At 45.1% G+C, this 20,610-nt stretch overlaps 1 protein-coding gene across 1 annotated transcript; it reads left to right on the plus strand.

Annotated features, from left to right (window-relative positions):
* The first annotated feature begins 1,033 nt into the window (after positions 1 to 1,033).
* On the plus strand, positions 1,034 to 15,313 carry LOC148813197 (uncharacterized). Its single transcript, XM_088908435.1, has 2 exons — positions 1,034 to 1,592; positions 10,150 to 15,313. Exons 1-2 carry the CDS (start codon positions 1,298 to 1,300, stop codon positions 12,258 to 12,260), a joined length of 2,406 nt encoding a protein of 801 aa, XP_088764561.1. The 5' UTR covers positions 1,034 to 1,297; the 3' UTR covers positions 12,261 to 15,313.
* The last annotated feature ends 5,297 nt before the right edge of the window (positions 15,314 to 20,610 follow it).

The following is a 20,610-nucleotide window of genomic DNA, read 5'->3' on the forward strand; positions in this document are numbered from 1 at the left end:
TGTGAACCCTTGCTCTTAAGATGGAAAGAGATTGCATTTGGTATTGCATGCAATTAGATGCTAATTATTTTATTTACTTTGCCCTCTTGTTAAGATGTGTTACATCAGGAAAATAAAGTATATGCTCAGTAGAGGGGTTGTCATATTTTGTCTGTTAATCAAACATAATCAACAATTATGGACAACCATTTTTTGCCATGGTTGTGAATTATAATGCCTTCAAAGTCACATTTAAACTTTCTGTAAAATTAAAAAAAAAACAGAAATAAAAGCGGGCACTGATTTGTGTCCAGAATACTCCAACGTAACAAATCCTGCTCCAGAAATGGTCTCTTCTCCCCTTTTGAGCCACTGCCCACCAAAAGGTCTCTACGTGTCTCTGTTAGGAAGATGTCAAGATGCTGAGCCTGTGCTGTGCTTCAGTGGCGGGTGTAGAGGACACGCTGTTGTACATGGAATGCAAATTGAGCTCCTTGGACATGAAAACTGACAGATGGTATAAACTTCTCTCAATATACAGGAGATCCTGTGTCTGAAATCCTGAGGTGCCTTTCTTCCTGTCTTGTCATACAGAATGTATCATTAAGGACAATCACATATGGCTTGATTTTGTTACTAGAAGTATTTATTTCCTTTCTTGGAACAACGTGTTTTTCGAGAAATTCATACAATTTGCGAAATATGAAATACAAATCTTGCTTATGTTGCAGAATAAATACTGCCAGCTGGGAAGAATATGACAGCATTTTTTTTCTTTAACCAAAAACCTGCAAAGGGAGACGTTTTCGTTGTGGAAGGGCAAAACAGTAAATATGTTCCGTTTCACAAAATTCACACTTACGAACGGCGCAAGTCGCAGGTGATTCACTCCTCTTGACTAGGTGGCGCTAGGAGGTGCAGTTAAGTTTATATCAGGCTGCAGAAACTCCTCTTTCTCAGCTCCGCTTCTCGATTGTTTTGAAGTCGCGGCCGCGCTAACGAATGACGTCATCACACGGCGCTACACAACATAGCTGTGGGTGCTTGAATGATTTTCTTTCTATAAAGAAGAAAGTTGTTTTTTTTAATAACTTCAGTTTCTGAAAACGTAGCATCTTGTCAGCTGTGTTTATGCTTGAACAGAGCACAGCCCTGACAACAGAATCTGTGAAGAATAAAAATAAAGAAGCTGTTCTGTTTAAACATCGCAAGTCAGCCTTTGTTTCTGATCGACTCTGAAGAAGGATGGCGGAGTACTTGTTAAATCTGGAAATCCAGCTTGACTCGTTCATGCACGTTTTGCTCAAATCGATCGTGTATGAAGTGTCAGAAGTTTTTGGAAACAGGATGTCTGACTCAGAACGAGTTTGAAAACAAACTCCGCAGCGTCTCCCAGGTCCTGGTGAGACGGGCCGTGTTTAAAATCACACAGTGTGTGCAGGACATTGTCGGGAGTGAAATGGCGCAGCTGAAGAAGGAAAACGAGAGCTTGAAGTGGAGATTGCAGCTGTGGGAGGAGGATTCGGGAGCAAGAGGAGATCAGGGTACCCAGACGCTTCCCTGTGAAGTCACTGCAGAAATAAAAGAAGAAATGGACATGAAACTGTTGTCAGGTCAGTGTGGTGACGTGTATGAAGTCAGAGTATGTGTGTGTGTTTAAAACCAGTGTCTATAACTTCCTCACTGGTGAGGTCTGTGTCTGTATTAACTCCTCTGGAATATTAATCCACTATATCTGTATTAATCCCTCTCTCTCTTAGTGCATTGTTTATGTACCGTACTGTGAAGTAAGTATGTCTGTATTAACCCCTCTCTCAGTGCAGTGTTAATGTACTGGAGTGTCCAGTCAGTATGGCTGTATTTACCCCTCTCTGTCAGTGCAGTGTTAATATGCTGTAATTTCCAGTTTGTCCTTGTTTGTATAAAGTGTTAATGTACTGTAGTGTCTAGTCAGTATGTCTTTATTAAACCCTCTCTGTCTCAGTGTAGTGTTAATGTACTGTAGTGTCCAGTCAGTGTGTCTGTATTCACCCCTCTCTCTCTCAGTGCAGTGTTAATGTACTGGAGTGTCCAGTCAGTGTGTCTGTATTAACCCCCCTCTCTCTCTGCAGTGTTAATGTACTGTAGTGTCCAGTCAGTGTGTCTGTATTAACCCCCCCCCCCCCCCCTCAGTGCAGTGGTAATGTACTGTAGTGTCTAGTCAGTGTGTCTGTATCAAGCCCCCTCTCTCTCAGTGCAGTGTTCATGTACTGTAGTGTCCAGACAGTGTGTCTGTATTAACCCCCCCCCCCCCTCAGTGCAGTGTTCATGTACTGTAGTGTCCAGTCAGTGTGTCTGTATTAACCCCCCTCTCTCTCTCAGTGCAGTGTTAATGTACTGTAGTGTCCAGTCAGTGTGTCTTTATTAAACCCTCTCTGTCTCAGTGTAGTGTTAATGTACTGTAGTGTCCAGTCAGTGTGTCTGTATTAACCCCTCTCTCTCTCAGTGCAGTGTTAATGTACTGGAGTGTCCAGTCAGTGTGTCTGTATTAACCCCCCTCTCTCTCTGTGCAGTGTTAATGTACTGTAGTGTCTAGTCAGTGTGTCTGTATCAAGCCCTCTCTCTCTCAGTGCAGTGTTCATGTACTGTAGTGTCCAGTCAGTGTGTGTGAATCAACCCCTCTCTCTCTCAGTACAGTGTTAATGTACTGTAGTATCCAGTCAGTGTGTCTATATTAAACCCTCTCTGTCTCAGTGTAGTGTTAATGTACTGTAGTGTCCAGTCAGTGTGTGTGAATCAACCCCTCTCTCTCTCAGTGCAGTGTTAATGTACTGTAGTGTCCAGTCAGTGTGTCTATATTAAACCCTCTCTGTCTCAGTGTAGTGTTAATGTACTGTAGTGTCCAGTCAGTGTGTCTGTATTAACCCCCCCTCCCCTCTCAGTGCATTGTTAATGTACTGTAGTGTCCAGTCACTGTGTCTGTATTAACCCCCCCCCTCTCAGTGCAGTGTTGATGTACTGTAGTGTCCAGTCAGTGTGTCTGTATTAACCCCCCCCCCCTCAGTGCAGTGTTGATGTACTGTAGTGTCCAGTCAGCATGTCTGTATTAACCCCTTTTTCAGTGCAGTGTTAAAGTACTGTAGTGTCCAGTCAGTGTGTCTGTATTCACCCCTCTCTCTCAGTGCAGTGTTAATGTACTGTAGTGTCCAGTCAGTGTGTCTGTATTAACCCCCCTCTCTCTCAGTGCAGTGTTAATGCACTGTAGTGTCCAGTCAGTCAGTGTGTCTGTATTAACCCCTTTCTCTGATTGCAGTGTAGTGTTAATGTACTGGAGTTTCCAGTCAGTGTGCCTGTATGAACCTCTCTCAGTGCAGTGTTAATGTACTGTAGCGTCCAGTCAGTGTGTCTGTATGAACCGCTGGAGAGGTGCGTTCTTGCGGTTGGGAAGGTTGTGGGCTGCAGGAACATCAAGTCCGCTTCCCGCATGAGTGGAGGGATAGTTATTTTCCTGCAATCTATTGATCTGGCAAATGCCCTGGTGGTAAAGTGGGTTGTCCTGGACGGCACCTTCACCCCGGTGCTGCCGTTCACAGCCCCAGCTCGGAAGATCACCCTCTCCAATGTGCCTCCGTTCATGAGAAACGAGCTGCTGTAGAGGGAGCTGTCCTGTTACGGACAGGTGGTCTCTCCGATCAGGAGGGTCCCTCTGGGCTGCAGGGGACTTCAACTGAAGCATGTCATCTCTTTCCGAAGACAAGTCTACGTGATCTTAAAAAAACCCCATGGAAGAGATCAATGTGGATCTTAAATTTCGGATTGACACCTGTGATTATGTTGTATTCGTGACTTTGGAATTGACGAAGTGCTTCAGGTGCGGGAGCGAGGGGCATGTGGTGAAGAATTGCCAGGAGGCCAGGAGACAGTGTCAGGCAGCGGGGAGTGGAGCAGTGCAGGGAGGCAGCAGGGAGGCAGAGCCCACGGCCGGGGTGCAGGAGAGGAGATCGCTGGAGGGGGCAGGTGAGCCCGAGCTGGTGGTGTCCCATGCAGGAGAACAGATAGCAAAGAGTGGACCACCTCAGCCCTCAGATGGGAGCTCCCCACACCGGGGAGCAAGATACGAGCGCTGGCGGAGCAGGGGAGCTGCAGAGCCCCGCTGCTCAGGAGAGTCAGGGAGAGAGAGCAGGCAGTGACACCGACGGAGGAAAACTCGTCACAAGTGGCAGCGAAAACTGTAGACACAGTGTGGGGAGGAAATTAATTAACATCCAGAAAAATAGACAATGGTTTTAAGACACCGTGGAGAAAGCGCACGAAAAAATCTATGCAGAGTGCGGTGCAGAAAAAGCACAGCACAGAGAGCTCGGTGGAGGGCGGCTCTGTCGCCGGCCCAGGGGCCGCGAGTGACTCCGACACTGGGAGAGTAAGGACGCGCTGGAGTGTCCTCGCCGCCGCCGCCCGGAGCTCCTCGGAGTCCGGGAGCAACGATGACGAGGGCGGCTTCCCAGACTCCTCTCTCGCCTCGGGCTCCTCGGCCCGGCAGAGCTGCAGAGTAGGCTACAGTTTCCAGAGCATCAGGGAGTTCTTAGAGAAGACTAAAGGTAAGAGGGGAACTGTGGTCGAGGACTTTTTTCCCGACACTGAGCTCTTTGTCCTCTCCGCGACCCACCATCTGAAAAGGCTCAGGTGCGAATGACTTCAGCGATCAAGAGAGATGGTGCCTGAAGAGCTTATTGGGTAAGATCAGGGCAGGACCGCGGAATGCACCTCAGCACGAATGAGTCCCGTCTCTTACATCACATCACTATCCGTCTGCGTGCTATGTGTCTGTTTGTGTTTTATGTTGTTTCTTTTTTTCTTTTCCGCAAACATGGGCGGCATTAGAATAGGGAGTTTGAACACCAATGGGTGCCGGAGGGCTTTGAAGCGAGCTGCGGTGTTGGAGGTCATCAAAGAAAACAGCCTGCAGGTGACGTTCCTGCAGGAGACCCACACCGACAGCTCCAACATCATTGCCTGGCAGCGGGAGTGGCAGGGGGACATTGTGTACAATCATGGGTCCCCTGTGAGCGCGGGGATCACGGTGCTGTTCTCTGTGGGGTTCAAGCCCCTCTCTATCGCCGTCCATGAGGTTGTGAAAGGTCGCCTTTGACTCATGCGAGTAGTTTACAGGAAGAAAACCTTTGTTTTTATTAACATTTACGCATCCACAGACGGCGGAGAGAGGGTCACCTTCTTCAGGGAGCTTGAAAATGCGCTGGTGACCTGCCAGCCTGAAGAGCTGGTCTTCCTGGGGGATGATTTTAACTGCACAGAGAGCAGCACACTGGACAGGAATTATGCAGGAATCACGGAGAGCCACATGGCCTGTCGGCCAGGGAGCTGCGCAGGATCCTTGTCAAATCTGACCTCACTGACATCTGGAGGAGATGTCATGGGGACACGAGGCAGTACACCTGGGCCCAGGTCTGAGGGAACACCCTCTCTCTGGCCAGGCTTGACCGCATCTACTGCCGTAAACATCATTACAGCATCGTCAAGCAGTACTCCCATCTGTCCAGTGGGCCTGTCGGACAACTGTCTCACCATCTGCACAGTCGTCGTCCCATCAGTGAGGTCCCGCAGTGCCTACTGGCACTTTAATACCCAACTGCTTGACGATGCTCACTTCTGTGACTGCCTCGTGTTCTTCTGGTAGCAGTGGAGGAGTCAGAAAGCCCACTTTGTCTCCCTGAGGCAGTAGTGGGATACTGGGAAGGTGCAGATTCGCCAGTTCCACCAGCAGTACACTGGAATTGTCACGAGAGGTATCCGTGAGTCCATGAAGGCTCTGGAGAGAGACATTCTGGAGCTCCACCAGGCTCTGGAGTGTTGTGCAGACAGGAGGCTAATTGATAACCTCCACACTCAAAAAGAATCACTCATTGGCCTTCTGGACACAAAAGTACAGGGAGCTCTAATAAAATCTAGGGTTCAGAGTGCATCACAGGTAGACGCCCCGACTCGCTACTTCTTTGGCCTAGAGAAGAAACCGGGCCAGAGCAGGCAGAACCTCTGCCTGCGCTCGGAGACAGGGCAGGAGCTGCACGAGGCTGGGCAGATCCAGGAGAGGACCATGCAGTTCTACAAGACACTCTTCTCCAGCGAGGCAAGTGAGGACTTGGTCTGCACACGCAGGTTCCTTGAAGACCTTCCACAGGTCCCCGAAGAGGAGGGGGCATGGCCGGAGAGGCCTCTATCCCTGGAGGAGCTCTCCACTGCACTCAGTGTCTTGAGTAATGGTATGACCCCTGGCCTTGATGGCTTGCCGGCCAAATTCTACTGTGCCTTCTGGGCCGTGCTGGGACCTGACCTGCTGGATGTGTTCTCGGAAAGTCTGGAGCACGGGGACCTGCCACTGAGCTGCAGGAGAGCTGTTGTCACCCTGCTGCCTAAGAAAGGGGACCTGTGTGACATTAAGAACTGGAGACCTGTTGCCCTGCTGTGTGTGGATTATAAAATCCTGTCCAAAGCTCTGGCCAACAGGCTGAGGGTGGTGCTGGGATCAGTGGTGCAGTCCGAACAATCGTACTGTGTACCCAGAAGGACAATCTTTGATAATATATTTCTGATTTGAGATGTTGTGGCCACCTCCAGACTATTGGGTTTAGATACTGGTCTCATTTCGTTAGACCAGGAAAAGGCCTTTGATAGGGTTGAACATCAGTATTTGTGGAGAACCATGAGGTTTTTCGGATTCAGCTCTGTCTTTGTTGCCATGATTCAGGTGCTGTACAGTGACATCTTCAGTGTGCTAAAGGTCAACAGAGGGCTGAGTGCTCCGTTTCCAGTGCAGAGGGGAGTCAGGCAGGGCTGTGCACTCTCAGGAATGCTCTACTCCCTTGCCATTGAACCTCTGCTACATCAGCTGCGCCGGGTCATCAAGGGGCTGTCCATCCCGGGCTGCCCCAATTCTACTGTCAAGATGTTGGCATACGCTGATGACATCATGGTCGTGGTCGGAGGAGAACAGGATGTCAGGGCGCTACAGACAACTTTGAATGATTTCCAGTGGCTATCATCAGCCAAAGTAAACTGGGCCAAGAGTAGCGCCCTACTCCTGGGAGAGTGGAGCGAGACGGGTCCCCCAGTCTTGCCAGAGAGGTTCAGCTGGACCAGAGGAGGACTCAAATACCTGGGGTTGTACCTGGGGGACAAGGCCAGTGTGAGGAAGAACTGGGAGGGGCTCCTCGAAAAAGTGAAAGGTCGGCTGGACCGCTGGCGCTGGCTGCTCTCCCAGATCTCCTACAAAGGCCGGGTTCTGATTGTCAACACCCTGGTGGCTTCAATGTTGTGGCATTGCCTGCTGTGCCTGGAGCCAGCAGCTGGACTGATCGAGGAGCTGCAGGCCACGCTTCTCGACTTCTTCTGGGATGGACTGCACTGGCTGTGGAGGGGTGTCCTCTATTTGCCCAGAGAGGACGGAGGACAAGGACTCGTTGACATCCGGAGCCGGGTGGACGCCTTTCGTATGCAGGCAGTACAGAAGCTGCTGTATGGCCCGGCCTCGCTGTCCTGGAAGGAGCTGACCTTCACCCTGTTGCGTCTAGCAGGACACTTCGGGATCGACTCTGTTCTCTTCCTGATGGACACCAGCAGGGTTGACCTGTCTCCACTGCAGCCTTTCCAGCGTAGTCTCCTGAAAGCCTGGCGGCATCTGCACGTGCGGAGAGAGGAGGAGCGGCCCAGTCTATACTGGACACTCTGAGAGCCACTAGTACACAATCCGTGAATGGACACAGAACTGGGCCGCTCCTTGGACTTTACCAGCAGACTGGTCCGCGCCAATGTCACACAACTCCACCACCTGCTTGACGTGGATCAGGACTGCTGGCGCAGCATGGAGTGGGCATGTGACGCTCTGGGACTACACTCGCGGCGGTGTGTGGACGGGTTTCTTACTCAGCTTTGCTCTGCTCTGCTCTGCCTCTTGAGGAGATGCTGCTAGTCCAGGATCTGTTTGAGGAACGCCACCTTCCAACCACACAGCCTCCTTTCCCTGGTCTGCTAGTGTCTCCTGCACTCAGTCCCGGGCCGACAGGATCTCTCCTTGAGTCCCTTGCTTCAGAGGAGAGGTCTCTGGCTGGTGTTGGGGGGAAGTGTCTATATAGACTAGTTGTAACATCTAGACACCAAGCCCAGCTGTCTGCACTCCCTGACACTCCCTGGAGGGCTCGTCTGGGGGTGCCAGATGGTGTCCGGCCTGCCTGGGGTAGCCTCTACAGATTTCCCCTCAACAAAAGGGGCCTGTCCCTTCTGCGCTCAGAGGGAGACGGTGTTCCACTACTACAGTGCCTGCCCCCACCTGTCGCCCATGTTTGCCGTGTTGATTTGGCTCTTCATCAACCTTGGCCTGGCCTTCAATTACATTATTTTCATGTTCGGGGTGGGTCATACGAAAAAACAAAAAACTCAGACCCTCCTCGCCAACTTTCTACTGGGCCAGGCCAAACTCACCATCTACAAGACTCTGAAAAATAAGATCTCTGGTTCCGGGTCTGTAGACTTGGTGAGGATGTTTGAAGGGTTGGTGAAGAGCAGGATGTCGTTAAAATATATGTTTTATATTATCTCATAATGACTGTGGAACATTTGAAAAGCATTGGTGTTTTGGAAACGTGCAGGATTGTGAATAAAAAATTAATATTCCAATTATGATTTTATTTTAATAATTTTTAAGGTGGGGTCCTAAGAATCAAGATTCATACTTTCTTTATTTTTTCTGTCAATAAAGATTGATTGAACACTGTCTCTCAGTGTAGTGTTAATGTGCTGTAGTGTCCAGTCAGTATGTATGTATTAACCCCCCTCTCTCTCAGTGCAGTGTTAATGTACTGTAGTGTCCAGTCAGTGTGTCTGTATTAACCCCTCTCTCTCAGTGCAGTGTTAATGTACTGTAGTGTCCAGTCAGTGTGTCTGTATTAACCCCTCTCTCTCAGTGCAGTGTTAATATATTGTAGTGTGCAGTCAGTGTGTGTGAATCAACCCCTCTCTCTCTCAGTGCAGTGTTAATATACTGGAGTGTCCAGTCAGTGTGTTTGTATTAACCCCTCTCTGTCTCAGTGTAGTGTTAATGTACTGTAGTGTCCAGTCAGTGTCTATGTATTAACCTACCTCTCTCCGTGCAGTTTTAAAGTACTATAATATGCAGTCAGTGTGTCTGTATTAATCCCTCTCTTTCTCAATGCAGTGTTAATGTACTGTAGTGTCCAGTCAGCATGTCTGTATTAACCTGTCACTCAGTGCAGTGTTAATGTTCTGTAGTGTCCAGTCAGTGTGTCTGTATTAACCGCTCTCTCTCAGTGCAGTGCTAATGTACTGTAGTGTCCTGTCTGTCAGTCTGTCTGTATTTACCCCCCTTCTCTGAGCAGTCCATGGCTGTATAAATGCCTCCGTCTCAGTGCAGTGTTAAAGTACTGTAGTGTCCAGTCAGTGTGTCTGTATGAACCCCTCTCTTAGTGCAGTGTTAATGTACTGTAGTGTCCAGTCAGCATGTCTATATTAACCCCTTTCAGTGCAGTGCTAATATGCTGCAGTGTCCAGTCAGTGTGTCTGTATTTACCCATCTCTGTCAGTGCAGTGTTAATATGCTGTAATTTCCAGTTTGTCTAGTGCAAGTATTCACATTACTCCTATCCTGGAGTCCTTGCACTGGCTTCCTGTCAAGTTTTGTGATGCTTAACAATCCTCCTGCTTACCTATAAGGCTCTCTATGGCTTGGCACCTCAGTACCTGTCTGAGTTATCGCCCTACTCCCCACCTCACAACCTTCACTCTTCTAATTGTGTTCAACTATTTGTCCCCCAGTCCTTCTACACTCTATGGGTGACATGGCCTTCTCCTGTTTTGCCCCAAGCTCTAGAACTTTCTCCCCAAGGATATCAGAGTCACTTTCTCTAAGCTTCTTCAAATCCAGACTCAAAACCTTCTTCTTCAGAAGAGCCTTTATTTATCTGTTCTTTACCCCTCTGCTCCTACTGGACTTAGTACCACCATCTACTGACTCGTCTAACTATATTCTCATCATGCTTATATTGTGTCTTTTTTGTTGTTGGCCTTCTGTAAAGTGCTTTGAGAAGCCACCTTTAAAGGTGCTATATAAAATAAAGTTTATTATTATTATAAAGTTATTGTTTTCTTTTCCTGTATTTACAGGCACAGAGACCAGTGCTCTCTCTGATGCTGGGGACATGGCTCCTCTTGAACAGCAGCACAGTGAGGAGGAGTGGGGCTCCAGTTTGGTGCAGGAGAGAGAGCTCACTGTCGCAGAAGGGAAAGAGACACTCAGTGAGCAGCACACAGAGAGCAGACAGAGTGTCGAGGATCTGGACTCTGTGACCATGATGAAGACAGAGCCTGAGAGTGAGACACCTGGGCTCTTAGTATGTGATGATTTTATAGATAAGATTAATAATCTGGACTCGAACAATATTACACAAGGTTGTAATGAACTGGGCTGTGTCTCTGTACGAGAGCACAGTGAAGAACTGGATGTTTTAAATCTTACAGAACAGGACATGAAGTCCAAGTTGATTGACGCTGCAGAGCAGCAGACTGATGTACCTGGTGAAGAGAACAGTACTGAGTCACAGCACACAGAGAGGAGTCAGTACAGGGAGGAGCAACAGCAGCTCCTACAGGGCTTGATAATTAGGCCTTGTTCTGTTCAAGTGGAGAGACTGTCATTGCAGAGACTCAAACAATCATATGATCCCTTAGTATCTGATGGCTTTACACACAGGTTTACTAATCTGGTTACTGAGAAAATTGTTAAAAGTTTTAATGAACTGGAGAGTAGGTCTGTTCTTGGGCAAAGAGGAGAACAACTGAATGAACTAGACAGTTTTAGTCTCAGAGAGCTGGAGAAGGAGCCCCGGATGATTCACACTGCTGAGCAGCACACTGAAGGACATGGTGGAGAAAACAAATCTCAGCACACGGAGCAAGACCATTCCATGGAGCATTGGCAGAATAAGAGACCCCAGTACAATCAGAGAATGAGGAAGAATCACTCAAGGCCTTGCTCAGATGGAGTGGACAAACTGCCATTATGGCACAGAGAGGAGCAGCGTTTCTGTCAGTCTAGCAAATCAAAACCCGACCAGCACCTTCAAACGGGAGAGAGACCATTCAGCTGCAGTCAGTGTGGGAAGAGTTTTATTCAGTCAAGTGACTTTAAAAGACACCAGCGTATTCACACGGGAGAGAGACCTTTCAGATGTAGTCATTGTGGGAAGAGTTTTAGTCACTTGCAGCTCTTAAAACAACATCAGCACATTCACACAGGAGAGAGACCGTTCAGCTGCAGTCAGTGTGGGAAGACTTTTAGACAGTCAAGTAATTTAATAACCCACCAGCGCATTCACACAGGAGAGGCACCATTCAGCTGCAGTCAGTGTGGGAAGAGTTTTAGTCAGTCACATGCCTTAAAATCCCACCAGCACATTCACACAGGAGAGAGACCATTCTGCTGCAGTCAGTGTGGGAAGAGTTTTAGTTGGTCATGTAACTTAATAACCCACCAGCGCATTCACACAGGAGAGAGACTGTTCACCTGTAGTCAGTGTGGGAAGACTTTTAGTCAGTCAAGTAATTTAATAACCCACCAGCGCATTCACACAGGAGAGAGACCATTCAGCTGCAGTCAGTGTGGGAAGAGTTTTAGTCAGTCAAGTAGCTTAATAGCCCACCGGCGCATTCACACAGGAGAGAGAGCATTCAGTTGCAGTCAGTGTGGGAAGAGTTTTAGTCAGAAAAGCCACTTACAATCACACCAGCGCATTCACACAGGAGAGAGACCGTTCAGCTGCAGTCAGTGTGGAAAGAGTTTTAGTCGGTCAAGTAGCTTAATAACCCACCAGCGCATTCACACAGGAGAGAGACCATTCAGCTGTGGTCAGTGTGGGAAGAGTTTTAGTCAGTCAAGTAGCTTAATAGCCCACCAGCGCATTCACACAGAAGAGAGACTGTTCAGCTGCAGTCAGTGTGGGAAGAGTTTTATTCAATCGCATGACTTAAAAAAGCACCAGCGCATTCACACAGGAGAGAGACCATTCAGCTGCAGTCAGTGTGGGAAGAGTTTTAGTCAGTCAAGTAGCTTAATAGCCCACCAGCGCATTCACACAGGAGAGAGACCGTTTATCTGCAGTCAGTGTGGGAAGAGTTTTATTCAATCGCATGACTTAAAAAAGCACCAGCGCATTCACACAGGAGACAGACCATTCAGCTACAGTCAGTGTGGGAAGAGTTCCAGTCAGGTGACTTAAAAAAACCAATTTAGTCACCAGGTTTTTTATTTAATCATAGTCTAAGTCAAGTCAACTAAAATGTCTTTAGTTCAAGTGGGTAGGTGCGTCAGCATGTGACATCCGAAGAAGGCTCCACAGCCGAGACATTTATTTTCTTCTCTTTTCAGCATGGAACAAACCTTTACTTGTTCCCAAAATGTCTATTAGTCATAGTCACTTTGTAGTCACCCAATTTTGAGTTCGTCTGGTCAGTTAAATTTTGACTATACTCTTATTTACAGTTGACTAAAACAGAAATAGTTCTTGTCACAGAGTTTAATTTATGTGGATAAGAGAGCATATATATCAAATACAAGAAATATTTATGCAATAAAGGGTAAATAATAAAGAATAAGATACTGTATGAATCTCTTTTAATAAGAAAATCTATTTTGGCACCGTTAGTAATACTTCAATTTTTTTTTCAATGCAACTGCAGACAGGACAAGCTATATATACAGTGCCTTCAGAAAGTACTCACACCCCATTGTTTATTTCTCATTCTGCTGTGTTGCAAAGTCAAATTAAATCATATTTAAATGTTTTTCTCCACTCCTGTAGAAGCAATTCTTTATAATGTTCAAATGAAATTAAGTATTTATAATTCTGAAGACATCTATTAAAAATAAAAATGGAAAATTACTTAATTGATAAGTATTCACTCCCTTTGTTTCAACAACCTAATTTGGGTCAATTATCTTGAGAGATCACACTAAATACATTAACAAGGTACACCTGTGTTCATTTCAAATTCACCGGTGTTCAATTGCTTGATTGCACAATAGATATCACTGACTGTGAGGTCTCACTGAAACAGCAGATCAGATCAGTCCTGCTGTCATGAAGACCAAGGAGCTACCTTTGGAACTTTGAGATGAAGTTGTTAGGAGGAAAAAAAACTGGAGAAGGTTATAAAAAGATTGGCAAAGTTTTGAACCTTCCTAGGAGCACCGTTAAATCCCATTGTAACTAAATAGAAAAAACATGGCAAAACCCAGACACTACTAAGATCAGGCCCTCCTACCAAATTGAGCAACCGGACAAGAATGGTGATTGTCAGAAAAGTGACCAAAAGTGGCCAGCTCCAACACTGACAGAGTTGCAGAGCTTTTTGGCTGAAATGGGAGAAACTGCAGACACAAACAATCTCTTGTAATACAATACTTTTGTAAATGAGAAATGTAAATCTTTCATTTTGAAAAACAAATGTTCTTGAATAAAAAATATTTTTGATTCATAAATGTGTTGAATTTAGTGTTCTTAAAACGAGGAAAAAATGTTAAAATGTGGAGGTGTAATGGGAACAAAATGCAACAAAATTCCACTGGGTGAATACTTTCTGAAGGCACTGTATATACACTCATCTACTGTGACAAGACCCTGCTGACACTACCCTGACTCAGGTAATTCACACACACAAAAACACAAGACAAAAGGCATTTTAAGGTCAAGCAGGATTTAACACAACAGAGTGTAGAAGAAGCTACACCACTCCATAACCCTGCTTCACAACAACTAACACTCATCTTCTAACTCTGCTGGTATTCTCAAGCTAACCCTGTCAGCCTGTTGAAGGTGTAACTGACAGGTATCACATGATGCACAGTTTATATGCACATCCTATTCACTCCCGGAAAGATACCAGTGTGCAGCATTAATGTATCAGCTACTACCAGAAATATTTGTTTATGGATAATGTCATAATGCATTTATTTTACATTGTTAGAGAGTGAGACTGCAGGGAGGAATAAAGATTTCATGATACTATTACTGTTACACCTGTAGCGGCAAGGCTTATTAAAATACAGGAATTAAGTTTTGCGCTCTCTTGCCAGTGAGGCCCCATCTCTCTCTTCATCTCTGTGGTGCAGCCACAGATAAGCTATTCATGCAGGCTGATTTAAGGTTTCTTTGATAAGGGACAGCTCCCAAATGGGGATGCACTTAGCTAAGCCTGGCTATCATGATCAATGGTCATCCATTGGCGCCTATCTGTCTAGGGAGTGCCAGATGGACATCTGGACTGCATTCCTAAGTGTCAGGGGTGAGTTACTCACATCTCACCTTGATCAACCAATCAGGAACTGGTAGGGCCGAGTAACCCACGTGGGTCTCTGATGCCCATTAAACTTTCAGCCAATGAACGACCTGAAGTTCCTCCAGGTAAAAACAGGCAACACAGAGGGCCTGAAGAAGAATTCCAAAAAGAACAATTCCAGGGGTGTGAATGATTCCAGGACAGGACGGCCCGCAGGCCAGAACAGTTGGGAAGTGCAGGACATTCTCGCAGCACGCCTCCTGACCATCCTGAGACTCAGCCAGGACCACCATGTAACGGCCAGTGTGTCCGAGTGCCAGAACTTTCCTTGTTCTAAGAGTCTAGAGCGGAGGTTGCCAGCGCGTAACCAGAGGATCCACCCGAGGTTAGCACCAGCAGCAGGCCTCGTGAACAGGTCGGAACTGTGGACAGCTGAATCAGTATTCAGAACTAGCGTTTCATCAGGAACGAACCGTTCTTCTTCCTGACCAGCTGGGACCCACAGTCAGTTTTCTCCTGTGCACAAACTTTGCTAGTTAAAGCCAACACTAACTAGCCGGTCTTCAGAGAGCAGCGCAGCAGGAATCTCTCCAGCCGCACCGAGCACCGCTTGGCACCTAGCCAGAGAGCACGGATTGGACAGCAACAAGCCTGCAACTGTTTCTTTGTCCGGGGGAGATCTGAATCCCCAGAGATTGGATGAGTATTCAACTTCACTGCATTACTGCTCGAGAATTCAATTGTTATCCCAACCAGTTGATATCAATTTAATTCCTAAGAGTTATGTACTTGTTTTGAGTATCTAATGTAGAAGTTGTAACCAAGTTCATTCAAGAAACGGTCTAAATGAATGATATACTGAATGTATGTCCTCTTGATATGTGTAACTCTTTGTAACTGAATGAATATATACCTTTTGTTTTCTGCTTACCCTCACGATAAGATCTGTTAGATTTACATGCACCTTCTATGTATTAATAAATGTATTTTAGTGTATTAGTACCTGTGTGTGTGCGTTGTTTGAGTTATACCGCATGGTTGGATTCTAAGGCCATTAAAAGAATCATTTTGCGATTTACTGCCACAATTAATTATTGTCCCAGTAAATGCCCAAACCCCTACAGAACTGGTGCCTCATGAGAGCACACTACAACAGCATTCTGACCTTTTTTTTATTTGGTAGCTAGTACTGAATTGATCCCAGGATGTCATCCATTTGTTTCCTGAAAGAAAACTATCCCACCACCCTTTGTGTGAGCTACTGTCTCCCATGCTCATTTTTAAATGTACTTCCCTGTGGTTTCCATTTGTGAAACAACTTGGATATTTAGCTTGTTCCATGCTCCCACATCCCTTTGTGTAAAGGAGTGCCTCCCTTCCTGACTGGAGGACCTCATCTAGCTGTCTTGAATGAAGTCAGGGTATCGGCTTCAACACTATCACTGGGCAGCATGTTCCACACACCTACAGCTGCTTTCGTAAAGAAGCCAATTTGAAATTCACTTGTGCCCTCTAGTGTACTAGTACAGTGTACAGTAACACTTTGGTATTTATGAGGGTTAGGTGCCTTGAGGTCTCCTCAGATGGTGAATTTTCAAACATGGAACTTAATGCCTTGCGGGAAAATATGTGTGGTTCCACAGTTCACAAAACCATAATTATTTTTGTTATAACTATATCAGAAATAAGTGATATTAGTTATTAGTATTTTTAAAGAAAATTAGTACTGAAAACTTCAGAAAAGCATTCCGTCCTCCCTATAATTCTAATTATTGTATGTGCAAACTAATAAGATCACTGCTATATAACAGATTACCATGTACTGGACTAAGTTTTTCTTTTCATTGTTGTGTGCATTTTCTTTCCTTTTAGATCTTATTTTTATTATTGTTAAAAAATGCAGCACTATCGTCTTGTAATGACGTTTATTACCTCACAGGAATAACTGACAGGAAAGTAAATTGAAATTGATAGTTTAGGGATTCATGGAAGATATTTGTTTTAATAATATTTCTTTTATCTGGCAACACAACACTGAGTCGCGCACAGGCACTGCTCTGGTAACAGGTCCACATACAAGCCACTTCTTACGCTTTCCTGAAGGAAACTGAACAACTGAAGCATTACCCAGGATGCACTGCTCCAGAATCATGTTAAGTCATGTTAATGCAGTTGTGCCTTATAACATTGTAAAACCTTATAACACTTTTGTGCAAAGAAGCGAAATCATGAATATTGAACACGGTTTTACTACAGAAAGTTGGCTGTTAGTAGCTTAGAGTTTAATGAATAAACCGCCTTTTCTAATTTTCTGAATTTTAATTTTCTGCCAGGAACTGAAATTAGTACTGGGTCCATCTCCAGGAATTGTGTGTGCCCTACCAGTTGGATTCAGTAAGGTGGTTACTCTAAGGAAACTGTACTTGAATATTACCATACAAGAGGAAGACGCTATATTAGGTAATATCAGATTAATCCATCCATCCATTTTCTAAAGTGCTTTATACAGTACAGGGTCATGAGGAAGCCAGAGCCTATCTAGCAAGTAACAGGGGTAAGTCAGGATACACCCTGGATGGGATGCCAGCCCACTGCAGAGCAGACAGATACAAACATACATGCACACTCAGATCAGGGTCTGTTCACCTACCAGCACTGCCAGTGGAATGTGGGAGGAAACCCACATGAGCACAGGGAAAACATGCAAACTCCATGCAGACAGCACTGAAATTGAACCCAGGGCCACTGCGCTACAAGGCTAACCCTAACCCTGAACTGGAATAAGTGGTTAGAAAAAGGGTGGATGGATGAGTCAGACTAACAAAGATCTATTGGAATGAATGGCTACTCCTGACCAAGACTGGGAAGCAGTTTTTAGGTGATCAAAACATGATTCCAGAAATATTGTGCCAGAGCAAACAAATATGGGTGTTTGGACTGCATTTTCTTCTAAAACATCAAACCATTTTATCTTTAAAAACACTTAACATGACCGAACAGATGTGTTCCTTGGAGCAATACGAATGCAAAAAATATTGCTGCATGAATCTAAATATCTGCCTTAACTGCATTCCATCTTAAATTTCCAAACTTATTTATGTAATCAACTACAAATTTCCCTTTATAAATGCGATAGTGTGTGACAAGTAGAAGCTACATTAATGCTTACAAATAACCAAAATGTAAGTCTTACAAAAGTACTGATGGAAAGTTAAAGGACGAAGGAATAGAGCGCACTTTGGGAGTTGTCACAGCATTGTTTGAAAAGGCACAAGCAGATAAATTAAGAATACCAATACCAAAATGAATCAAGGTAAGGACAATGCTGAGGTCAAATCAATATACAGTAATTATTATTGGGAAAACTCCTACTGTATTATTGCAATGTGATTGCACTGCCCTTCTTGGTGAAAGAACCAGAGGCTGTGGTTTTCAGGAGGAGTGACCAGTCATCGTCTGCACCAGTAACAGTATGAAGCTGCTGATGGGTGGTTTTTGTTTTTTTGTTTCTGTTTCAGCGTGGCTTTTCACACATTTCCCACTCTTGTCCAGCTTTGTATTGGAAAGTGACTCCTGTCCTGCATTGGAAGGCATCATCAGCCCCCTGCCTTGCGCTAGCCTGCAGGAGCTCAGACTGGGCTGCATAGCGTTCACCGGTTCTCAGCTGAGCTCTTTTGGTGAGCCGTTTCCTTCTGCCAATGAGTCTGTGCCATGTTCTGATGGATCATATTCCAGATTGTTGTTCTAGCAGTTCTTATCCACACCAACGGGTTTTAAAGAGTTTATCAAAACTAGTAACCCTGGCCTAGACTTTTTCACATATTACTGACAAAATAATGTCAAAATAACAAAAGTCTACAGCTCATCCCAAATCAATTAGAAATCTAAGACAGAATGTAACTTGCATGAGTAGTTCACTGCTTTTGCTATGAAACACTTGAATCCAGGGCATTACCCTCAACAACATGCCTGGGTATCTTGTTCTGCACTCTCATAGTTTCCTTCTGTCCTCTTTGGTTCACATTTCACTGTTCATTCTGAAGATGTCCAGCCAGTGTTTCTATCTCATTTTCATTTGAAATTACTGTTTAGAGTGTCTGACCATTTGTTTTTCACTTGGAGGACGTATTTTACAGTGTGTGAATAAAAGTAAAATAAATTGTGATTCTAGGTTTATTTCCCTTGCACAACCTTTTCACAGATCAAACTGTACAGAAGGTATTCTATTTCTGGACATAATAGAAGAGAAAATGTAAGAGGTCTTTTATCAAGTAAACAATCACTCTAACAGTTGTAGTTGTGATCTCTGCTAATTGTAATGTTTTGTTTTTTTTCTCAGTTGCACAGCTTGGAAGATTCACAAATCTGAAAGTGCTGAAGCTGTGTAATGAAGTGTTTGAAACTGTGGAAGTAACGCCAGCTTTCGGTAGGTGGAAACTAACTTCTAAAAAGCCAGGCACTTCTCACTGAGTTATTGAAGCTTTCATGTGAACGACTCGTCTTATTGACAATGTGACTGTAACATATTTATGATTTGATCAAAAGTTCTTTGAGTTTTTTAATATAGGCGAAATGATTGTTTGCTCTGCAATTCAGCTCCAATTTCTTTGGGATGTTGGGCATGATTGTGTTGACCTAAAACCAATTAGCTTGCTCTGTCCATGGGTGGCACGGTGGCTCCCTGGGGTGTATTGCTGGGACATTGGCATTGCCTGTCATTGCATTAGCAGTTCTGGAGCCCTGGGTTTAATTCCGGTCCTGGGTTCTGTCTGTGGGGAGTTTGCATGTTCTCTCCGATTTAGTGTGGGTTTCTTTCAGATGCTCTGGTCTCCTCCCACAGTCCTCCCACAGTGGTAGGTTATATAGGTATGTGCACATCTAGATACATCCAGGATGTATCTGCCAGGCACGTGTTTCTTGCTGGGATAGACGCCAGCTGCCATGCAGCTCTGTACTGGATAACATGGCTAGAAAATGGATGGATGAATTTGGTTGACAGAATTATCAGTTTTTTCAAATACATTGCATAGATATTGTATTGTATGTGTGTCTATAAAACATTAAAATATCTACAGCTGGCATCTATATGTGCCCTGTGATGGAAAACCAAATGATGAAAACATTTGACTGTCCATTGGACTTGCTGTAACAGTCTTTAAACACAGGCTAATGCAGAGAAACAGACATGCACAAATACAGGCATAAGGCTCAGAAACAGGACTGTTTATTTATAGTGCAGGGAAATAAAAAACAAACTCCAAAGGAATAATCTAGCTCCTTTTCAGTCTCTCACTATCAGGAGTGGGCAGCTAAGCTAATTGCCAGCCTTAACTGAACAACTCTTAACTCCAGTCTCTCTCTCTCTGTGACTCTTCACAAAAAACATGTGACTTTTGGTAGCTTGAGCTTCCTTCTTTGTGATCTGACACCTGACCAATAATCTTCCACCAGCAGGTCTTGTGACAGCGGGCAGCAGCTCACACCCCACAGCATTCTGGGAAATGCGGTCCAGACAAGAACCTCAAGTTTGTCTTGACTCACTCCCCTCTTGCACATATTTGTACAGTATGTATAGTAAAGAGACTGAATGTCCTGAAGGGATAGGCTGAGGAGGATAGGATAGAGCTGAGTAAATAAGTGCTGCTAATTATCTGTGTTCTCACCTTGTGCACTGCAGAAACTTAAAAACCTTGAAGTCTTGCATCTGCCGTTTGGAAAAGGCATTAAAAAGGCAGCTGAGATGATTATTAAAGTTTGTCAAACTGCCGTGCTTGAGGTCCCTTCGAATGCACTCCTGTTTGAAAGATGACAGTCTTGTCACATTTGGTAAGTTGTACAGAGATCCTTTATGTTTAGAATAGATCTAGAACAGAATAAGTGCTTGTTATGACAAGTCTACTGTATGATTTTCAAATGGTGTAAAAATAAGAACTAAATCAAACCTGTCAGTGCTGGGGCCCTGGGTTCAGTTCCTAAGATGCTATCTGTGTGGTGTTTGTATGTTCTCTCTGTGTTGATGTGGGCTTCCACCCACATGCTGGTAGGTTAATTAACCCTGCTGTTTGTGAGTGTGTGTTCGTCTGCCCTGTAATGGACTGGTGTGCCATCCAGGGTGTATCCTGCCCTATGCCTGTTACTTGCTGGGATAGGCTCCAGCTCCCCTCCGACCCCGTGTGGGATATCCTGGTTAAAATAAAATAGAGCTTTTTCTAATTTTTGATAAGCTGCATGCCAGAATTGTTATCCTATTAAGTTAGGACTGTGTTGTAAGAAAACAGTAGTTCTATTTCT

The sequence above is a fragment of the Atractosteus spatula genome (genome assembly GCF_055471065.1).
Source record: "Atractosteus spatula isolate fAtrSpa1 chromosome 10 unlocalized genomic scaffold, fAtrSpa1.hap1 SUPER_10_unloc_10, whole genome shotgun sequence".
Classification (NCBI taxonomy): Eukaryota; Metazoa; Chordata; class Actinopteri; order Semionotiformes; family Lepisosteidae; genus Atractosteus; species Atractosteus spatula.